Below are 23,639 nucleotides of genomic sequence, written 5' to 3' on the forward strand. Positions count from 1 at the left end.
CGTCCACGGGAAGGAAGGCTCAGCACGAGAGTGCGACTATAAAGGCGAGGCTGATCAATACCAACTCTCAGAGAGGATCAAGCTGCAGAGCTTGCCAAAGGGCATGTAGCCCATCACAAAAGCGATGCAGGCAACAGCAGCAGAATAAAAAGCAACAGGTGGTTTTGGTGCAGTGCAGCTACACAGCAAACTGGCACCATACCTGCACCAGGTTTAGGCTGGTGCAGGCAGTTCCCTCACACAGGGCACCAAGTAAAGGAGGTGCATAATTATTATTATTAATAATAATACCTATACTGTGGAACCTTGGTTCTCGAATGCCTTAGTACTCGAACATTTTGTCTCCCAAACGCCGAAAACCCAGAAGGAACTGTTCCGGTTTTTGAACGTTTTTTGGAAGTCAAACGTCTGATGTGGCTGTCGGCTATTGTTTCCGGGGTGCCTGCACCAATCGGAAGCCACGCCCCGGTTTTCGAACGTTTCAGAAGTCGAACATACTTCTGGAATGTATTATGTTTGAGAACCAAGGTCCCACTGTATTTAGATGAGTAGCTACTCAAAGTTGGGGTGTGTGCCCCAAATTTTGTCCTTGCTCATGGCACCATATTACCAAAGTCCACCCCTGACCTTACCATACTAAGGAGCAGCAATGAAACAATCCCAGATTACTCTAGTGTAGAGCAAGGCAAAAATACTTTGATTTTGTGTGTGTGGATGCGTGCTCATTTTTCAGTGGAGGCTGGGCTATTGTTTGGGGAAGGGCAGATCTGGTTAAGCTCAGCTATAGTTTATCTAGCATCTATGTGCAAGATAAATTAACCCAACTATATTGTCTATTATGAAGCTTGAATAGTTAATCTATGGGAGAGGTGGGGAACTTTTTGGGGGTGGCATTACCCTGGGGGAAAGCTTTCATGGGCCACATTCCAGCAGTGGCTGGCTCAGATCCAAAAGGGGTGGGGTGAGATGCACACAAAATCACATACCCTTAATATGCACATTCACATAGACACACAAGCAGTTACTTCTCATGGAAACAAAAGCATATATTTAATTTGCAGTAACTCTAGGCTCACCTTTCATTTTCTCTTAATTTCATGTATTTCATAAAATGTATGTACCACTTGGTTGCAGTAAAACCTCGGAGATGTTTACAATAAATATTAAATTTATCAGTAAAAACAGTCAAAAACATTTTTTTAAAAATAAGTAAATTTAAGAGAAAAAATGATTCAAATTCCTTAGACTCTTAGAAAAAAGTTTGAAAAGGAAAAGCTAACAGCCTTTGTCTCTGCTGACTATAGAAAAGGCAAAAAGAACTCGGCAATCCCAACGGAAGATTGCAAATAACACCAATGCACAGCTGAACTGCAAGCCCTGCCTTACAGCCAGTTAAAGACTCAAACTCCAAACTGCAATTGCTTCCCCAAAATTGCATGCGTGCAACTGCATATTGCATGGATGCTTGCGCTCCTGGAAATATGCAAAAAGTCTGCCTCTCTGCTGAGGCACTTCTCCCTTCTTGCAGAGAGAGGAGTTGCAATCATACACACTTTGCCCAACATCATAACCTCATTTCCCTCTCAGCTGCTTCCTGCTGAACAACAGGGGGGTGGAAGGGGCTCTAGAAGGCCAACTGTCCAGCTGCATTTGGCCCACAGGCAAAGCGTTCCTCACTCCTGATCTATGGGGGTTGTCTCCAGACTTAAAACGAAGAGTTCTGTGAAAAGGGGCAACTCACAGCCTTTGTAGATGTCTGTAGGTATCTGCACAGCTGCATAAGAGTAGTTAACCTTCGTTTTGAAGTTGGCATCTTCTGTGAACTCCAGTTTCAGGGAGTTGGACTTTTCTTTTTCAATTTCTTCTCCATCTGGATCTTCCTGGAGAGGAAAAAGAGGAGACAAAAGTTCAGGTCAGTTTTATACAGAAGCAGCCAGCAAGCTGGTGCGGCAGATTGTATGTGGCGTCTGCGGCTGAGTGGCAACCAATATGAAGAGTCCCCATTTTATCTGCTGGAGGCAAATAATAGAGGAAGAACAGGACGGATAGGACTGTTTTTTTGTGGGCACACAGCTGTTGATTGACCATCATCATCACCTAACATAGGCTGCTGACATCATTGGCTCATGCCTGCATGGGATGTAACTGGCCATTCAGCAGCTACCTGCTTGCTCAGTGCTGACCTTATAATTCCCATAAGAGCAAGGGCTTCATCTCACTTGACAGCAGCTCAGCAGAGGTAGCAATATATATGCTACCTGCCACAACACCTTACTGGCTGCTGCCACAGGTCCCACTGTGTATCTGAAGAAGTGTGCATGCACACGAAAGCTTATACCAAGAACTAACTTAGTTGGTCTTTAAGGTGCTACAGGAAGGAATTTTTTTATTAGGTCCCACCACAGTTCTGGACACCCCCCTGGTTGGTTATAGATGCTGTCCATGTTTAAAAAGAAAATGCTAGTATTTTCAGTAACTTCCATTTGAACATGGCAGCTGTGCAGGAAGATCCACAGCTAACTCTCCTTGTTCAGCAGGTAGATATTATTTTTAGTGCAGTCTTCTCTTGAGCATGAGAAATCCGGTTCTTTAGTTCAGTTCTGAATGGGACACACTCAGCTTATAGCTCATGGCCTTGATCACCACAGGACACCGCTGCTAGCAGTTTTTCCCTTGCAGCCAATGGTCCTGGCCCATTCCCTGGAGTGTGTGTTGCTGGGAAACCAGGACATTTATACTTCTGAGCCCTCTTCAAGTAAACTCCATAGCAACAGCAGGAGCAGCAGGAGCTGTGCCTGGAAGGGGCTGGGAGTGGAAGAGCTGCTAAATCTTTTTTAAATGCAGCCTTTGTGCGTCAGGTTGAGGTGGCTTGTAAAGCAAACTGGTTGAGAAGATGCACTGATTCCTGGCTCATTTCTTGGCTCTGTTTAACCCTGCCTCTCTGTTTTCAGTAGCATGGCAGGTATTAAATCAGACAAAAACCCCTTGAAAATCAATTAGCAGCAAAAGGCGACTATCAAAGAACAAATTAAAACTGAGTGGAGCTTAGTGCTTTGTCAATAAGCAATGCAAACAATATTTAATTATGGTAGAGAGAGATGGCAAACTCCCTGCTGCTGAGACTGGAATATGCGCAGGTTCTTTCACACTCCACTTCTCTCCTTTCCCTGTACAGATTGCCACAGCTTTGGCAGTCAAATCGAACAAACTGAGGGCTCTTTTGTTCTTTGTATGAGGCGATTTAATCTGTTTGGAGAAGCAAACATGCTTTCTTCCTGGAGCAGTAGAACTGAGAAATCTTGATCAGCCAGTGCAGGCAAGAAGAAGATGTGTAGGACATGGCACTTCCGAATCCAGCCTTTCCCAGCTTCAGCTTGTTTGGACAGGGTATGGGGGGAAGTGGCTCATGGGAGGAGCTGCAGTGGGGAAGTGGCTGGCAGTGAGAGCTAAGCACACCTCTTATCCAAACACTTCCCCTCTGAAAGATGCTTTCTTCTAAGCAACGGTTTGTTTGTTACACATGTTTGGTGTGTTAGACACAGAGGTGGGTTAAAAAGAGAGAGAATGAAACTTAATAATTCATTGTGGCAGGGTCAAGAAGGTCACAGGGTCCTCACCTTTATTCTAGTCAATGCTTTTAGTGGGCTAGAGGAAAGCCATGGTTTGGCTATGATTCTATGGAACAAGAGATGGAGCTTTAAGATGCTATTAAGAGGCTCCTCCTCCTCCTACGTCAATAATTCAAGCATTGTAAAGGACAGTTCTATCAAAAGCCATTAGCTATGATACCTAACTGGAACCTTCAAGTTCAGTATACTTCTGAATACTAGATGCTGGCTGGAGATAGGTAACAGAGGAAAGCTGCTGCATTCAAGGCACACTTTTGGACTCCCAGCTGACCACTCGGCCAAATCAGACACCAGGCTAGATGTTCTCATACTACCCACAGTGGGCATTTGCAAGAAAGCCCTTCTACTGTGACTTTTCTGACTCAGAAAATATATCACAGGAATTTCTGTAGGTGTGAAATTAATTTTAACCCTGAATAAATTTCTGTCCCTAGCAATTATGCCACCTTGCTATCCAATGTTTCCCTCCTCCTATTATAAGTGGGCGTATAAAATAACTCCTGGCTACTAGTCACAATGGCTGCAGGCTATCTCCAGGATGAGGGGAGGCATGCTCGCAATCACCAGTCACTTGGGAACAACAGCTGAAGAGAGTTATTGTCCTTGCTCGCGGGCTTCCCATAGGCATGTGGCTAGTCCCTAGGGAAAGTAGGGGGTGGTATTTAAGTAACTGTTACACAGATTATACCCATTAAAATTAGTGGGTTTCAGTTAGTTAAGACCATTGACATCAGAGTCTATTCTGAGTAAAAGAATACAACCCAGGATGCTGGGCTAGATAGGCATTTGGTCTGATCCTGCATTGATTTTCTTAACTATTTATCCCTTTCATTCATTTCTTCCTTGGCTTCTATGTCCCATTCCACTCATGTCATGGCTGTGGGCTGCTGGTGAAGGAGCATGTGTGTTTACTGTAATAGATTTAGCTGTATGTTCATTCACCTTCAAACAATTCTAAGAGGAATGCTTTCTATTTACAAAAAGCATGCCTCCTCCCTAGCATATGGCATTTAACTTAAGAGTTTGCATCACCTATCATTTATTAGAAACTTTACTCATTTATCTGGGTATAGTATACAGTGGTACCTCGGGTTACATACGCTTCAGGTTACATACACTTCAGGTTACAGACTCCGCTAACCCAGAAATAGTACCTTGGGTTAAGAACTTTGCTTCAGGGTGAGAACAGAAATCGTGCTCCGGCGGCGCGGCGGCAGTGGGAGGCCCCATTAGCTAAAGTGGTGCTTCAGGTTAAGAACAGTTTCAGGTTAAGAACGGACCTCCGGAACGAATTATGTACGTAACCCAAGGTACCACTGTATAGGCCTGTAGGTCTATCCCTTTCAAAAGCCTGTTGTTATCATAGCTTCCTCTCATAGTCTTCTCATGCAGTTGCTGAGTTTAGTAAGAAAGCTACATATTGCAGTTAGCTATTTTGCAATTTCATATTTGAGTTCCTTCAGAACTCTCAGATGAATGCCATCTGGTCCTGGTGACATATTACTCTTTCATTTATTTGCTCTTCTGACATGTCAATTTGTGACAATTTCTTTTGCTGCTGGTATCTCCCTGATGTCATCTGCAGTGAAGATTGATGCAAAGATTTCCTGCACCAGAGGTTCTCTGCACTGACCATAACTTTCTTTAATGTGCTTTTACCCTAATGGCTCTAGCCATTTCCTAGCAGACGTTCAGTTTTTTTATCTGCCTTGGGAATATTTTTTTCTGGGGTGGGAAGGGAGCACATAAAGGTTTTTTTTAGCAGCTACTCTTGAAATGTGCTTGGCTGATTTCCCTTACTACAGATACACACTGCCAAAATTTGTCCTTTTGGCTGTTTTTATTTATGCATTGCATTTCCTTCAACAGCCTCATTTCACTACCATCGATTCCTGCTGGGATTCTTTCCGATTGTTTGCAGCCTTCCTTAAAATTGGAAGTGAATGCTTATTTAAATCCAGGGTTATGGTATATATGTATAGCTCCCGTGCAACTTTTATTCATTTTGCATCTGCAATGCATTCCTTTCAGCTGCCGTGTGTGAGGCCAAGTGCTGTGGCAGTGCCTCATCTCATGCGCCACACCTTCTTACATGGAAACTCTCTGATAATTTGTAACAAAAGGCTTCATCTGTGACACTGAAAGCTAGATATATTTTCTAAACAATAGCCAAAACCTTCTTAGCAAAAGAGTACTTCTGTGCCAAGTAAAAAATGGAGGCACTGTTTGCAAAAGACTAGCATTTCTCTAGGACTTTAAAGACAGCAACTGAAATAACTAATGGGGAGGAAAATGTCCCTGTATATAAGCTTGTTTTCTGCTTCTGCATGCCAATTCATAGCTTCAAGATTTGGGTTGGAGAAATACAATGGGACAATGATTGCATATCAATTAATTGTTTGGGGGGAAGATTTCCGTTTTGCATATGCCTTTCCTAACAGTATCTGCAAGCACTCATTTGCATCTGCCCTCTTGCTGAATATGCCTTGAAAAGATTTGATCTAGGTTCCAAGAAATGAAATACCGATGAATTTTATCTGCCCCCTTCAGTTTCAATACTTTTATAGTTCAGTACCACATGTTATGTGTGTGAATCTGCAGTCACCAGGGCTAGAAACTTTACTGTAATTCTATATTGTATTCATAACCAGTGGCTTACAAGGAGCAATCTTCCCTGCGCTAAAGCATCATACAGGAAGAGGCTTTACTCCTACACTGTGGAGCTCCTTACCTGTACAGCTTTGGCAGGAACCATCCCTGCTACTTTCAGGCATCTTCTGCCTGAATTATATGAATTTTTCTTTAAACCAACTAGTATCTAATGTTTTTAATTGTGTTTAATATATATTTATAGATTGATTTTATTGCATTTTATATGTTGAATGCCTCCTTGTTATAGTCTATGAAAGAGCGGATTATGAATTTATTATTATTAATTTCATTTCTATACCACTTTATATTTTTAAAGGGAAAAAATATTGAAGTGTTTTATTATTATAACACGTTGAAACATCAAATAAAACAATGCAGAAAAAAAACATTACGGAGGAAAGTCTGATATAAAGTATACATTCATAGCAACATTAACAGGAAACTAAAACATTTACTAAAAAAAACCAGAATAATACATTACAAAGCAGGTCAACTACAGAACACACATTTAACACAGCAAAGTTAACAAAAACAAATTATATTCGACATTTTGAAGGAAAACATTACCATTCCAGTTTGGTATTGTCTACTCTACACCGAGGGTAGGCAAACTAAGGCCTGGGGGCCGGATCCGGCCCAATCGCCTTCTAAATCCGGCCCACGGACGGTCTAGGAATCAGCGTGTTTTTACATGAGTAGAATGTGTCCTTTTGTTTAAAATGCATCTCTGGGTTATTTGTGAGGCATAGGGATTCGTTCATTCTTTTTTTCAAAATATAGTCTGGACCCCCACAAGGTCTGAGGGACATTGGACTGTCCCCCTGCTGAAAAAGTTTGCTGACCCCTGGTCTACACTATCTGGCAGTGACTCTCCAGGGCTCATGACTAGATTATTTACCAGCTCTTCCTGGAGATGCTGGGGATTGAACTGAGGACCTTTTGTATGCCAAACATGTGTTCTACCACCAAGCTATAGCCCTCCCTATACTATTTGTTAGAAAGCTCTGGTACCTGCTGGAGCTCAATATGTGGCCAATGGATCACTTTCAGTTTGGAAAGCCATAAATTGTCGAAGCCTAATTTAGATTCTGAGACGTCAGGGCTAGGACCTGTTTTATCTATGCACAGTGCCTAGTTAAGTGTTATACACTTCTGAAAATATTGTATCATAACGGTTTAGCAACAAGATGTTCAAGCTTTCTTTGCTGGCAGAAAGCCAGGCTAATATTCTGTTGTATCCTGTCATCATCTCTCTACTGATGCTCTGGACACAGACTGGAATCATAAATGACATTGAAAGCATTGGAGGAAAGGCTAATTTTAGCCCACTGAAGTATAACTGTGTAGCTACCAGCAGAGACCTCTTTCCTGGATGCCATCCTCACAAACAGCAGGTTAGAACAAACTTATTTTTTCATGCTTTGTGTCAGAATGAAAGAATTTGTTAAAAAGAGAAAGGTTAAATTAAGTTATTCTGGACTCTGTGGCACAGAGCAGAATAGTTCTGACCCGTTGCTGTGAGAAAAGAAAGCACTCATTGCATGACCCATTTCCCGCTGCATAGCTTCTGCTTTATAGCAATCTGCTGTATGAGACTGCAGGCTTGTCCACACTTGAGCATTCATTAGCTCCATTTGAATACACACATGCATTTGAATTTGTATACGAGAAGTAACTTTGGTCTTTACTGCTCACACTGTCATGCAAACTATGCAAATTAAATGGAGGCACACACAGCTGCAAACACACAGTACAATGCAGCGTGGACAAGGCCTGTGAGAGATTTCCAGGGCAATTTGGCTTGCATCTGACTCTTCAATCTACACCAAATATTTTCTGTTCCGGAACAGCTCTTGAAAAACTGGAGTGTGCTATATGATCTGCGAATTCTAATTGTTTGAGAGTTAGCCTCCTAACAGGTTGGCTACTGCCAGAGATCCAGCCAACGGTGCCATAAAGGAAAAAAGAAAGAAAAAGACACACAAGTCATTATTATGAACTAAAATGCTCATCTGATTTCAAAAAAGTTTTCCCATTGATTCTAACCACTGAATCTTTGCAGTCAAGTAGAAACGCCAAGAGGGGCTTTAGAAAGAAAAGTCCAGATAATACAGCTTCTGCTCTCAATCTTCTCCAAGCGTATTTCACACCTGATGGTTCTTTCTGATTGCAGCTGCAACAATCAGATGCATTTGAGACAATAGAAGCAGGCCTCAGGTCAGGTCTTCAAGAGAAGTACCGCTTTGTTTGATCTGGCATAAAGCCCATCTAGTCTTCTGTGGCGGCTGGACAGATGACATCTCAGACTGATGCTGCGTAACAGGGCAGGAAGCAGAAAGCTCAGAGACCTCCAAGGCTATGCAGTAATACTTGTTCTGCATTCTGATGGTGATGCCTCTCAGAAGCATGACAGACAGAAGCAAACAAAATGTTCCTTTACTACTGTGGCCGGAACCAGCACTATCCCTGTGGTAAAGGGGGATAAGATTTGGACAAAAGTATGCAAAATCAGTTGTGGATGGTGTGTTGGGACTGCGCCCTCACCTGGCCTCCTTCTGCCCGAGTCGCAGCTGCAAAACAGGTTGGCAAGGGTGGGGGGCAGTGAGGTGGGCATGGTGAAAATGTTAGAATCCCTGCTCCGTGGTTGCAGTCATGGAGTTGTTGTCTATCACATGACGGTATATGTTTTGACTCCACAAAGTGGGAAGTGACAGAGACAGGATGTTTGTGTTACTGTGTTCCGTGAAGTGGGACTATTGTCCTTTGTTCTTTCTCTTTGCTGTCTGATGCTAGAGAGAGACGGAGCCATGTTGCAGTGCTCTGTGTGTGTTTATATGTAAATAAAGTAGATTAGCCACACTGCTGAGGTCTGCCATGCAAGCTGTGAAGACTCTGTGGATCCCTAAGTGTGCCAGTGTCTGTTGGCATTGGTCGCTGTGATGTTTGGACAGAAGAAAGCTTTTGAAACTCCCAAACAATCGACCAGAAGGGAGGGAACATGCCAGTCGGGCATGTGTCTCTACAAGGGTCCTACTCAAGTGTAGGATGAGCTCCTGACAGAAAACATGCCAGCAGGAGCAGCAGATAGGCTCTCCCAGTGCATCTGCACCTTGCCAACCTGACCACCTTTCCTCCCTCATCTCTCCCTCTATCCTAGCATGCAGCAGTGACTTAGCCAAAGGGCAACTAGGTGAGCAACGCAAGACTGCTGCCCTCAATATTAGAGATGTAACATAGAATCCTCTGGACTCCCACTGAGCAGCAGGTGTAGCAAAGGTGCTCCACAGAGCAAAAGACCCTACAGAACCCTACTATCATATAGACAAGTCCAGGGCTGTTAAAGGCACAGCTCAGCATTTCTGAAAGGACAAGCACTGACTGCTTTGGGGATCAAATACACTAGTACTCTTTGGCAACAGAGACTTCATTAGGGACCTCATCCTCTAGGGCAGTGCATTTGCATTGTGCAGCGGCAATCAGCAAGAAGACACTTATGAGCTAGAAGGTGTAGGGAGTTTTAAAAGTTTCCAATCTAGTAAAATCTAGTTATATTTAATAATAATAATAATAATAATAATAATAATAATAATAATAATAATAATAAATTTATTATTTATACCCCACCCATCTGGCTTGGTTTCCCATAAAATACACAATGGTATAGTTTATGAAACTATGTATAAAGTCAGTTTCAAACTGAAAGCTTCCCTTTTGAATCAATGAATGTAATGAAATGGAAGATAATTTACGGCCTTGAAACTGGTACACACTAAGTATAAAAGCTGTATAGTAAAAGTACAGAAGGTTATTTTTGTGTGTGAAAAGAGCTGAAATAGGATTGTATGAATTCATTAAATACATGTTCCTCTGAACAATGCCACCTGCACAAGCTTGTGTGATTGGTTAGCTATCCTAGACTGCAGAGTATTTCTGTGTCAGGTAGGTCCTCTTGTTGCTCATAATAAAGAATTCATCCTTACTTGCGCATTCAGTTTGCAAAATGATTTGGAAAAAAAGTGAATGATTCTTGCATCCCCGATCAGGGATAGTCCCAAAACACTAAACCTAGGGCAAATAGGTCAGCTTTGGTTTCTCTCAGTTTCTCATCCCCCCCCTCCCAGTTTCAAGTACAGTTCTCTCACATTTCCACATCAGTTTCCTCCTTGCTCCATACGTGCAAAAGAGCTACACAGTGGTGACCTGAATCTATGGAAACACTGGTAGGGATGTATGAGGGGAACCAGAAGTGGACTGGTGAGAATACAGATTGGAGCCAGGAGGTGGTAATCCAGTCATGCAAGCCTACAGCTTCTTTCTTCTGTCCTGCTCCTAATAGTATCTAGCATAACACCCGAAGAAGCAGCCTTGGTCAACGCAGCCTCCAGGAACAGGCCAAATGATCCTGCACACCTGCCCCTCCCCTGCTACCTGTGTGGATCCACAGCTAAAGCACCTCCACGCTTGCAAGCGGCTTATTTATAGCAGATGACATTTCCTTAGGTAAGAGGTTGCCACTTACACCAGAAGGAGCGAAAGCGTTACATTTCTAAAATCAGCCCCTGCCCTCCCTGCCACGTCATGCCTGCCCCTGACAGGTGCCAATTATGGCATCGCACCACTGTAGACACAAGCAAGGGAGCAAACCGCCCACTCTGCAGTTCGTCTCAAATGACAGAGCCTAACGATATAATTGGAGTGATGTTGAGGAGGAGAGCAGAAAGATAAGAGGCAGCAATTTAATCCTGCAGGTGTGTAAAAGGGAGAGTGTGGGGAGAGCTAAAGAGGATACGTATTTCTGTACATTGTTTCTGTGCTGCAGAGAAAAATGCACAGACACTCAGTGCTGCCACTATGCACCCCATAATAGGCCATGGCCATATCTGAGGCCAGCTGTGACTACAAGCAAGGCAAGATCAGGCATTAGAGGTGGTTCAGTGGACTGCAGCTTGCATGGCCGTGTTTCTGAAGAATGGATGGGGGAGAAATTTCATTCAGTTCACATTTAAAGGGGAATTTGTCCAATCTGCACTTTCCAAAACTATAAGCAAACCGAAACCCAGAAAATGTGGGTTACTCTATCTGAGTAATGTGCATAATGTGTGCATAAAAATGCATAAAAACACATATACTGTATTTTCTAGCGTATAAGACCCACACCCCCTGCCACTGGGAAGTGGAGCGGATTTCCGAGCCGGACTGTAGACTGTTTTTTTTTTTTTAAAAAAAAAATTGGTGTGCGTTGGAAGAGGGGTAGTCTTATATGGCGAGTATATCCCAAACTCTATATTTTAACTGGAAAAGTTTGGGGTCGTCTTATACGCCCAGTCGTCTTATACGCCGGAAAATACGGCATTTGTGTAAATGGATAAACTGTATTAGAATGGACAAAATTGCACGCACAATTGTATATATTAGGAGAAATCTGCACCAAAAAGTTGATGAACTTCCATGAGGATTTTCTTCTTCTTCTAAGAATAACCACTGACTGATGGGGAGAACTTAACTTAAGTCTGGCAAAATGAGAAACTGAGAGAAACCAAAGTTGACAGATTTGCGCATCCCTGCTTAAAAGCATCACTGGGCTGCCACTATGTACCTCTTGGCTTCTTAACATGTTACATTTTTAAGGTGGAAATCAAGGTCACAATAGACATAATGTGGAAGATTTTTCATTGGTGCTCAATAAAAAAAAAGCAGTCACAACGTACTTCAACCTTCATCAGAGCCTCAGCACTAGGACAGAAGATCAATCCTTCTCAGCCTTGCCGTTTTCCGAGTCAAAATCATCTCATCCCCATGCAGCTATTAGCTTTGATGGAGGAAAATTCAAGAGTCTGTATCGTGTCATATATCCCCAGCAATCCCCAGCAGAGCTAATAGCAGCTTGGTAGAAGGGGGTGATTTAGATCGGGAAAATGGCACAGGATTAAAGGGTTAATTATACCCATCCTCCAGTGTTACTGCCAAAAAAACCCAAAAAACTAAAAAACTGACTCCCTGCTCTGAAGTGGTGATGGTGGGGAATCCACTTCAGAATTTTTGCATATCAGATCAAAAATCTCCTGTGTCCTTTTGGGATCTCTTTGCAAATACATGCACCATAGAGGCAAACTTTTCAGAGAGCTGATTGGCTGTGGCTCCCTGCCAAGTATAAACCAGTTTTTTCTGTTGAATAATATGTGAAATTACCTTTAGAAGAAAAGACTAAAGTTTCAATCGTTAAGCATATTGTTATGCTCATCTGCTTTTTTTTAACATTAGCTTCTTTATTTATTAAATTTCTGTACAGTGGTGCCTCTGGTTACGTACTTAATTCGTTCCGGAGGTCCGTTCTTAACCTGAAACTGTTCTTAACCTGAAGCACCACTTTAGCTAATGGGGCCTCCCACTGCCGCTACCCAATTTCTGTTCTCATCCTGAAGCAAAGTTCTTAACCCGAAGTACTATTTCTGGGTTGGCGGAGTCTGTAAACTGAAGCGTATGTAACCTGGAGCATATGTAACCCGAGGTAACACTGTACTGCCCTTCATCCGAAGATCACAGGACAGCTTACAATATAAAAACACAGAATATGTAGCATAGCAACAAACAAAAACAATAGCCCCTCTACAGTTTAAAGGGCCATCAGTTGTTTAATTGGCCATTAGTTCCCTGCAGTGATCATCTCATTTGGCCAAACAGATGGAGTGACTCTGCAGAGCTTCAAGACCTGCTATCATTTCAAGTTGTGACATAACACCATGTCCAGGCACATTATTGGTTGAGGGGGAGGTGAATACCACCACTGGGCATCATGGGGCCAGCCAAGAATGCCCCTGGGAATGATATTGTATGGTGAAACAGCATCATTCCCAGGGGTGTTCTGTCCCAGAAATGCAGCAGGACCTCCTAGAGGCACCAAGTTGCTGCTTGCCGTGTTGGAAAGCCTTTTTTATTATTATTAAGAAAAGGAAAGAAAGGAAAATAAAAATGCTTGACCAAGAGTCACCCTGAAAAGTTGCCAAAAATTCTCACCCAGTTTTGTTGGGCGACAGATGGTCTCACCTGGTAAAAGACAGCTCCCGAAATCCCATTCCAGACAAAAAAAGGAATGAAAAAAGAAAATTGAGGTGGGGGGAATATTTGGCCCCGTTTGAATCAAGAGCAAAGAGCAATCTCCCTAACAAAATATGTACCTGGCGATTTCGTCACCAACTAATGGAGTTTTAGCAGTGATTCTGGCTCCATTAATCCTCTCTGGTCTAAGCTTCCAATTATACAGTAAAACTCCTTTGGAAGCAGTTCCCACTGAAATCAAATTATTTCCAAGTAAATGTAGGGTTCTGCTTCTCTCCCACAAAGAAAAGAATGGGAATTTAGTGTGAAATGAGAGATTGCTTAAAATGCCGAACATTCTGAAGAGAGGGGAAGGAACTTCTTAAATTTGCTCATTCTGTGAAGCTGAAAAAAAGACCCAGCTACCCAAATCCTGAAATGAAAGAGAGTATTTTATATCATTTCTTTCCTCTAGATCTTTACCCTTCATCTACACTCAGCACTCCCAGAGAGTCCACAGACTCTTCTTCTCCAGTTGTAAAATCCAGCTTGCCAACAGGGAAGATTGGTCAGGAAGAAGAAGAAGAGGAGTCTGGATTTGATATCCTGTTTTATCACTACCTGAAGGAGTCTCAAAGTGGCTAACAGTCTCCTTTCCCTTCCTCCCCCACAGCAAACACTCTGTGAGGTGAGTGTGGCTGAGAGACTTCAGAGAAGTGTGACTAGCCCAAGGTCACCCAGCAGCTGCATGTGGAGGAGCGGAGACGCGAACCCAGTTCACCAGATTACGAGTCTACCGCTCTTAACCACTACACCACAAAGTAAAAAAAGCTAGTTTTAGTCTGCACGTATGACCTGCACAGATGAGTTCTGAAGCTGTTGTCTTCCTTATCTCTGCACCACTTCTCAGCTGTTACTGGGCATTCCTGTAAGTCAACAAGATGAGTGACCCGCTGCAGTCTGTCCAATACACTGCCAGGGCTGTGCTGCTGAAAATGATTCAACTTAGCAACATGCCTTGCAATGATCACACTGCCTCTTGTTGAAATTGTCATTTCATAAAGAAGTTGCATGTTATTTTGCTTAGAGTAGAAATGGGCCAGAGCCTGGCCCAATAACACTGAATAACCATTAGTTATTTACGTTGTGAATGGGTGAAATCAAGGAAAGCAAAATGATTATTGTGAATGCTACCTTTCCCACTACAGAGATCAATTAACTTACAATTGCCAAGTTGACAGTTTTATCACCTATCACTATTGTTGTAAATGGTCACTGTATTTATTTTGCCTATGTTCTAGCTTTTGTTGAATTGTCACTATTTGTGCTTTCTGCATTTCCCTCTGACCTCACAGTTTCCAGCCCCCAGCTCCATACCTAGAACTGAGAGTTACACTTTGTGCATGATGAAGTGCACTCTAGCTCACAGAAGATTGTGCTATAATTTGTTAAGTCTTTGAAGGTACCACAAGACTCTTTGTTGTTTTAATCATGAACAGAAAGCACACATGAAATACTTGCAATCAGTTTTGGACTGAGTTTGGAACTGGCACATTAGAGCTGTGAACACTTAGGATTTGCTCTTACCAAAACACACGTGCACTCATTTATAGGAAGTCATGTTTTTATTCAGGACCTTTCCATCTAACAGAGTCCGAAATGTTAGGGGTGGGAAGCAAGAAGTTTTGAGCCAAGGGCAGAAGACTCCTTTGCACAATCACTGGTGTGTTTCTAGCATCATTTGCAGAGAGAGGGGACCAATCAACATTAATTTCTCTTTAAACTGCACATAATAAAATGTACGAATAAATGTCCACCCGCGCTCACACAAAAAAAGCTGTTTTCCAGCGCAAATGCTTCCTCACAACTCCTTGTTGCAATGAGGGAGACACAGACCAAATTTCCCTCGCAACATATTTTTTCGTTGGGGGGCCGTTATAACAGGGACTGATCTCTTTGGTAATTCTGAAAAATGATGGGCCTCTTTGGGTCAATGCTCTGAACAGCGCAGGATCTCAGAGCAGATGCTGCAGCAGGCGGCTTGTGAAGTCCTATCAGATCATTGACTCTCAAACTTAACAAACCCTAGATGTCAGGGACTCAATATTCTCTAGGTCAGTGATTCTCAGTCACTGTTTTGTGGCCTGCAGCCAAGTTATAGGAGGATTCTTGGCTTGGCAGGCACATATGTGCTTCAGCTCTATGGCCTTTTCAAGCTTTTCTGTTAACTGGCAGGTACTCTTTCAATGAGTTTGAAGCATGAAGAAGGCTGAAACTTCCCAACAGATTGTGATACAGAGACTGTGTACACACCAGACATTGAAAGCACCTTTCCTGATCTCCTAAGAATCCGGCGAACTGTAGTTTGTTAATTGGAAGCTCTCTCTCTCTCTCTCTCTCTCTCTCTCTCTCTCTCTCTCTCTCTGTGTACATGGATGTATGCTTTGGATGTATGGCATGTATGCAGACAGACAGTGAACAAATATGGTAGGGATATTTTGCCTATCTGTTCCTAGTTGTTCAGGAAGGAGGAAAAGTCGTCTTTCCACCGATATTAATATGAAAGGAGAGCAGGAATTATTTGTCCAGAATTTTGTATTCTGTAATGAAGAAGAAGCCAATTTCTGTACCATGGTTTGTATCCAATGCTAGTCCTATTAAGATTAATGGATCGAAATTAGTCATCTCTATTAATTTCAATGGGTCTCCTTTGAGTAATACTAGCATTGACTACAACCCCATATTTAAGATTTAGGGAGAAGTGCCAGATATTTTGCACTTTGGGGTATTTTCTGTTGTTTATTATTATTATTGTAGTTTCAATAACCATGGAAATTTCTCCTGAAAAACACTGGTCTGAAATGTGTGTCCATTGCTTCCTTGCTTCCCTTGACTACTGCTTTTTTAATACCACTTTGTACCTCTTTCCTTTTCCTGGGTTTGGCACATGGCTGTTTGCAGCTAATCAGGAACCAGGTTGTGAACAGGAAAATGTCATCACAACACTATGTAGCCGATCAGATCTGGCTGTTTGAGAAGGCTGCTGAAAGTGTGATAGAAACTGAAGTTAAAAAATATGCAGGGAGTGCTGGAAAACTGTTAAAGAGGGGAAGCTGATTGGTTCAACCTTAAATGAAACAATTTCAAAGGGAAAAAATGCTGGATATCTGTAGTCAAGTCAAGATACGTTAAGAGGCCTCCCTCCCTCCCTCCCATCTTATTTTATTTTTGTTCTTAAGACCTTTGTCTGAGAAGGGGCCTTGTGCAGATTGACAGCCTGAACACTTCTAGGCTGACTTCAGTCAATAAAATTTATCAGGCACAATCCATCAAGCAGTGCTCCATTTAACATCAATGGGGCCACTAAAGAATCATTCTTGGGGACTTGAACTCATCTTGTTTATGTTTAGGTCTCTTGGCTGTCTTTTTAAGGCTGCTTTCTTACTTCACTTCAGATGATCACCCTCAGATTCCACTAGAACTCAGCAACTAGTCACTTTTGCTCCGGGTGGATGAATAGGAGAGGGGGAAAACCCTCTTCTTGCATTATAGCATGCACAAGAAAGTATAGAAATAATGCTCTCCCAGCACTACAAGCCTAGCAATAGCTTTTTCCACAGTAAGGGAGAATAATAGGTTGGCTATGCAATGTTTACTTTTTAATTCCAGCAGATGTACTCAGTGTAAACGCACCATATACAAGGGTCTTAATGGAGCAGCTCTAGTGGCATGGAAAGATTCAGAGCCCAATTATCTTTTCGGGAGCCTCTACCAGTATACAACACAGCTGCAATTCCCTTTAAGGGGCAACTCAGTAAGCTAAATCTGACAATGTAATAACACAGAGCTAGATTCTCATCTTTTCTATATTATTGCATTGCATATTTAGAGACGAGAACAACTTGAGATTTCATGGGCAAAGGAACCCCTAGGTTTATCTAATTTGCTGTCCTCCATATCAGAGGTTACACCACTGTATTCTGTCATTTGCAGCTTGAGTTGATAACAAGCCAAAGAGAGAGAAAGGAAACGAGCTGAGCAGTACTCAACAAAAGCACACACTCAAAAGCTAAAGATTCAAAAGCAAATCATTGGTTAACAGAAGAGCAACTCCTTAAAAGCAAACTACTATTTACATTTTACCAGAGTCAGGAAGGATAGCATATTTTAGAACGTTTTAGTATTTTTCTTGCAACATTTTATTATTGTCCTGGAAAGACAATACAGTATGTATTTGAAAATACTGGATCATCTATAATGCTATTGCCATCTTAGAAGCTTGCAACCTTTTCATTCACTTTGATATTCAATATTTCTTATGGTATGATTCAGTTTTAGCCATGTGTAATTATTTGTTAAATGTAGTCTGATTTTAAGACACAATTTTATTTGTTTCTATATGTTCAGTTTTGTTGAGCATAACTCTGTTGGGTGCACTTTTACATGCGCTACCGGAAGCATTTTTATTTACAAAGGGAGATACCTTTTCTTCTTCTTCTTTTTGCTTTAAAGCAGTGATAAAGAGCCTGGTGTTCTCCAAATGTTGTTGGATTCCAACTCCCATCAGCTCCAGCCAGCCCTGTAGCCAGAGTGGGGTGCACTGCCCCCCTTGAGCTAAGTCCGCCCCCCAATTTTTTTTAATGGTAACATACATTTATAATTTATGACATGACAGACAACGACAGATCCATTTAAAGAATGGCAGCTTGTTTCAAAAACAGGAGCAATGTAAGAACAGGACCCTCTGAAAACACACACAAGTAAAGCAGGGTGCGTGCACAACAAAAGCCTTCAACCAGGTTGTGGAACAGTTGAGAGTATCTTTCTTTGGCCTTACTCTTGATTTTTTCTGATGATGGAGCCTGAGAAAGTTTAGAACAGGGACAGATTTATCTAACAGGCTATTCAGGTCCTGGCCCTGGCCTAGTGCCTGTGAGCTTCATAGTACAGAGCTTACAGAAACATAAAAGAAACAAAAAACAAAGCCTACAGAAGCAGGCACATCTTTCACATTGGAAATGTGTTGTGACATCTATTGAACTCTATTAAAATACCTGAAGGACACTAGCTTGGGAAAGTTGGGCATATAATGAAGTATTTGAATTAGGTGTGACCTGTAGAACACAACATAAAAGGTTTACTAAGTAGCCTGCTGAGACCCCAAGTAATTTTTGTGTGGTGCATGAAAAAAAGTTTGAGGAGCACTGATTTTTGCCATAGACCAATAAGCCACCCAGCCACTGTCGCCTCCCCATCTGCCTGTGTTGTTTCTAGCACCCATGCACTGACACCCCTTTCCTACTGTTTCTTTTTCTTTTTACCATCATGCCTCTTTCATGGTGGAATGTGCTGTTGCTCTTGCCTTCAGCTCTAAGAAGCAAATCTTCATTAATTTCCACCCAACGTTATCGTTTTTATTCACTAGTTCAAAGTGCCAGAACCAGTGTGTGTAATTACAGACCCCCCCCCCCGTTTATCATTATTCTGTTGCAACATTCACTTGTGAGTGGTTAATTTGTATTCTTTAGGACTTGGTACAATCTGGCTGTCTCCATTCATATGTGAATATTGTTACGCATACAAGCTGAAGGTAAACACTGGTGGAGCTCAGCTGACGCACCAAGAATCTTGGTTTCCAAATGGAATCGTGGTACTTCAAGGGAAGGGGAAACAGCCACTCAAATTCCCAATTGATCTAAGATAGTTTATGCTCTCCTCCACAGTGGCTTTTTTGGACTATCTCTCCAACATGACGTAACAGTACAGCTCAGGAAGCCCTGCACTGTATCATTTCTCAACTTCTAGAGCAGCCTTTACTGCACGGACAGAAATCAGTGACTCTGCAGATGTTGCTGGACTACAGTTCCTAGCACCCCTAACTATTAGCCTTGCAGGCTGGGGCTAATGGGAGTTGGAGTCCAACAATAATTTTCCCTTAAAAAATAAATAGAGGGAATGGTGATAGTCTGATAGCCCCTCTCCCTGAAATATATACCCATATTTTTTGCTCTATAACACGCACCCGACTATAACACGCACATAGTTTTTAGAGGAGGAAGACAAGAAAAGAAAAATATTCTAAACGAAACAGTGGATGTATGATTTTTGCGGTTCATGCTGTGGCCACAGACATGTGATCTGACGGTGAGTTTGGGGTAGCCCAATGCAAAAATCCTGAGGATCCATGTGGATCCATGCTTTGTAACCACGTTTTAAGTGGGGAGGGAAGGAAAAGCACTCAAGGGACAAGGAGCACACGTGGGGTGTGTGGAGAAGGATGCTGCTAATAATGCAGAAGAGGGGTATAAGGGGAGAAGGCTCCTCTCCTCTCCCACTTTGCTCCTTTAAAGCAAGCAGGCTCTCTGTCCCTCTCTCCTCCCTACTCAGCGGCTCTTCTCTCGCTTTGCTGTTTCAAAGCGAGCCGCGGAGGAGGGAAGGAAGGGGAACCATGGATCCTCTGCTCACAAATGCAGCAGATCCCCCTGCGCCACCCACATGCATTCGCTCCATAACACGCACAGACATTTCCCCTTACTTTCTAGGAGGAAAAAAGTGAGTGTTATGGTGCAAAAAATACGCTATATTTTGATATATGAGATTTATAAGGGTGATATTTGGCAATGCAATATTATGTTTCTGAATCTCGGTATCCTTTTAAAAAAAATGCTGTTCCAATGTCTTTGCAACCAAAAATACTTCTCGAAAACCATGAAGCTTAAAATGAAACCACAATACCCATCTGAATTACTAAACACACACATGTGCGTGAGCGCGTGCATACACACACACACACACACAGAGAGAGAGAGAGAGAGAGAGAGAATTCTATCAAGCTTAATTAGGCTGCTGGCAGTACAGTTGTAAGATGTTTGACAGCGGCATCACTGAAAAGTTGTATTTCTCTGATGCTTTGCAAACTACCTGGTCTTTGTCATGTATAGATTTCTACTAAGTGATGAGCATCCTCTTCACTAATGAATTAGTCCTGATCCTAAAAGTGTTCTAATTTGTCTTGACGCTGCCTTTGATTTTGACATCAGAACAGGCTTTCCAGAAATCACCTGTCTCTTCTATCACAACTGTATTGCCATGGGAATCCCCGCAGAGAGGCACTGATGTTATTATAAGAATTAATTTAAGCTAGTAACGAGGAACTGAATTCCAAGTGAGAAACGAGACAAGGCTGAAATTTGCCATGTGTAAATTGAAGATTGCTCAGAGGGCTCAGTCACACGTTACACAGCATGGAGCAAGTGGACAAAGATACATTTTTCTCATTCTCTCATTCCCAATATGTGGAATGCTCTCCCTAGAGAGGCTTGCCTGGTACCCACTTTAATGTCTTTTCACTATCAGTCAAAAGACTTCTTTCCCCCTCAGTCTTTTAAACATTTTTTAAACATCTCTTAATATCCTTTAATATCATTGATATTATAATTTCCCACCTCTGCAGAATAGCGACAGTTTGGCTGGTTTTTTAAAAAATTTTAGAATAGCTTTTGTAGCTTAACTGAACTTTATTGGATTCATTGCTGGGTTTTTAATTTGCGTCACTCTCTGTTGGATTTTACAGCTGGATTTAATCTGTTTCTGGGTTACTTCTATGGATTTATGGTTTTATTAAGTTGTATTTTGTTGCTTTTATTATGTATGCAGCCAAGAGAATATATTTTGCTAGGGGAATCAGAAACGGAATAAAATAAGACAACCCTATAAAAATGACTGGTGGTAGATTCAGGAGGTCAGACAAAAGGAAGTACTTATTTGCACAATGCATAATTAACAGGGATTTCCTTTGCTGCAAGTGTTAAAGGCTGTTAGCTTAGCTCTAAGAGGAAAACCCTGTTGCAGTTGCTGCCTATGATGCAAGGATGGGGTGCCAGGAGGACTGAATGCCTGGCTGTGTGACTGAATGCATGTCTACACAGAAGAAAGCCCAATTGAGCCAGTGGCACTTACTCCCAGAAACGTGTGCACCAGTTTGTCGTCTGCCAAGGATTTGGGTTTTCATTCTTGGGTCTCTTCACCTCTCCCTCACTATACCTCCTTGCCTCTGTGTTCCCTGGCATATGCAAGCAATTTTAAGGCAGGGCGGAGGGGTGTTTGTTTGTTTATATAATATCTAATTTGTCACATTTGTTGTTTTTGAGTTATACAAGATGATAAATTGATGCAGAAAAACAGGTGTTGGTGGGCGAGAGTTAATCTGCGCATAAACACATGGGTGGGTAGGGAGGTGATTGGTCCATGCACTCTTATATGGTGAGCCCTGATCAACCTTTACTAAGAAAGCTGATGAAATGCTAAGGCTCATGCTGGTTTAGGCACATGAAATCAACTTATGTCTAGCCCATCAACTTGCTATGCTATCCATGGATGCAGGGCAACTGATTATGTGCTGTTGTACACTTCAGGCCTACACGGCCACGCTGTTTGCAATTCTAAGAACAATGTTTGTGGCCTGTATTGTCCTAATTACAACCATCGAGTCTGAAATCACCGTGCCTAATCAGGGGCGTTGCAGCCCATTTCTCCACTTGAGGTGAAACGGGAAGTGCCACCTTGCCCTGCCGCTGCTGCCGCTGCAGTTCTTCCACTCACCCTGCTGCTTCTGCCACAAGCGGAGCACCAGCACTGGCGTTGGAACCAATTTTGGGTGGGACCTTGCCCGACTTTGGCGGGAATCTTGCTTGTTCTGCAAGATCTCATGTGACTTTGGCTGATCCCAGTGCCACTTCTGCAGAGCTGCCACCTTGGAGGCTTCTGTCACCTGAGGCAGCCGCCTCAACCTGCCTCATGGCTGAGCCAGCTCTGTGCCTAAGGGCCAAAGATTGCTCCAGTTCATCTCCACGGGGTATTAAATCAGAGATAATGGTGCCTTCTTAAGTATCAACACTAAAGACAACTGGTTGAGGGTTATGTTAGCAGAAACAAACTCTGTGGAATGCCTCCCCTCCATTTCTTCCAACACAGCCTTCCTCAACCTACCGCCATCCAGATGTTTTGGACAGCAACTCCTTTAAAGTGTGCTGGCTGGGATCGTGGGAGCTGAAATCCAAAACATTTGGAGGGCACCGGGTTGGAGAAGGCTTCACCTAGCTTCAGAGTGTGTACTGCACTGGAATTTCAGGGAGTTGCAACAATATGCAGAAACAAATGAACAAGAGCCTGCTATTAGACTGCCGGATCTCTGCTTTTATAGTTGCACTGGTTATAAATAACAATCAGTCTCCTTCGCTTGTTTGCTTCTCTTTTTTTTAAAGGGAAAAACACACACTTTGCCAAAGGTACTGTTTAGAGATCTTTCTAGACCATTTATTTTTAAATTACCAGCCAGAGGAGAGGAGGAAAAAAAAAAGAGGGGGGGGGAATCTCAGACCGATTGCTTATCAGAATGAAATCCAAATGTCACATTAGTTGAGAAAGTTGGGAGATTAAATTTTCCAATGCCCTTCATCTGCTGTTGACATTTTGGGAGCTTTGCTCCCCCCTCCCTCCCTCTAGCGCCTGCTTTTCAGCCTTAATATCTTAAACACACACACACAAAAACCCAAACAAACCCTGCACAAGAGAGATGGCTCTGCAGACTTGAATGTTAGAAAGCTTCTTAGAAGTGGTCTTTTTTGGTAGGCTTTAGTTTTGACCTGAGGATTGCATCTGGCTCTGTGACTGTGCATGCAAGGTACTTGTAAGCTTTGTGGGATAAGATTTTGACTGGAAACCTTGCTTTAAAAAAAAAAGTCATTAATTTAAGCAGGTCCACTGTTATTATCATTTAATGAATGTTTGCTGGCTTATGGCCTGCAGTTCTTTGCTTTCAGCATGTTTTCCTCCATCTGTTGAGAGCCACAGTATTATTAGACACAACACTACGAAAACCATCTTCAGCCTATACATTATCAGATTTTTATTTCAATCAGGTTGGTTTACAGTAAGAAGAATTTAAGAAGAAAAGCAACAAGGGGGGTTTGTTTTGTTTTGGCCTCCCTGTTTCAGGTGATGGAGTCAGTCAGTCAAGCTTTCCCTTCTACCGAAAAGGGCAGGAAATAATATTGCAAAGGAACACTGACATTCTAATACCATTTTGTGATTCCAAGCAGTGGCTTGATTAAAAAAAACAAACCAATAATAAAGGAAAAAAAGCCTCACCCACAATCAATCTCACAACAAAATCAGCATTGCTAGCGGTATCAGGCTGCCAAAGGGTAATAACACTTTATCACATCTATTGCAAATTCCATACAATAATGGTATGCTATTTTAGAATTAACTCCTGCCATGCCAGATCCCAACAGCCTTAATTTTGTGGAAGCAGATTTCTGT

At 42.3% G+C, this 23,639-nt stretch overlaps 1 protein-coding gene across 5 annotated transcripts in view; it reads right to left on the bottom strand.

The window, feature by feature from the left end:
• The window catches only part of CACNA2D2 (calcium voltage-gated channel auxiliary subunit alpha2delta 2), a 577,811-nt gene that overhangs the window by 172,450 nt on the left and 381,722 nt on the right, over window positions 1-23,639 (bottom strand). For all 5 annotated transcript variants that reach the window (XR_014217283.1, XM_082214493.1, XM_082214492.1 and 2 more), the window contains one exon: window positions 1,742-1,880. Coding sequence is in view for 4 of the 5 variants with exons in the window: in XM_082214493.1 (XP_082070619.1) it covers window positions 1,742-1,880 (139 nt within the window). In the remaining variant the exon portion in view is untranslated. The remainder of the gene's footprint in view (window positions 1-1,741; window positions 1,881-23,639) is intronic.

Source organism: Podarcis vaucheri (genome assembly GCF_965113315.1).
Source record: "Podarcis vaucheri genome assembly, chromosome: 2".
NCBI lineage: Eukaryota > Metazoa > Chordata > Lepidosauria > Squamata > Lacertidae > Podarcis > Podarcis vaucheri.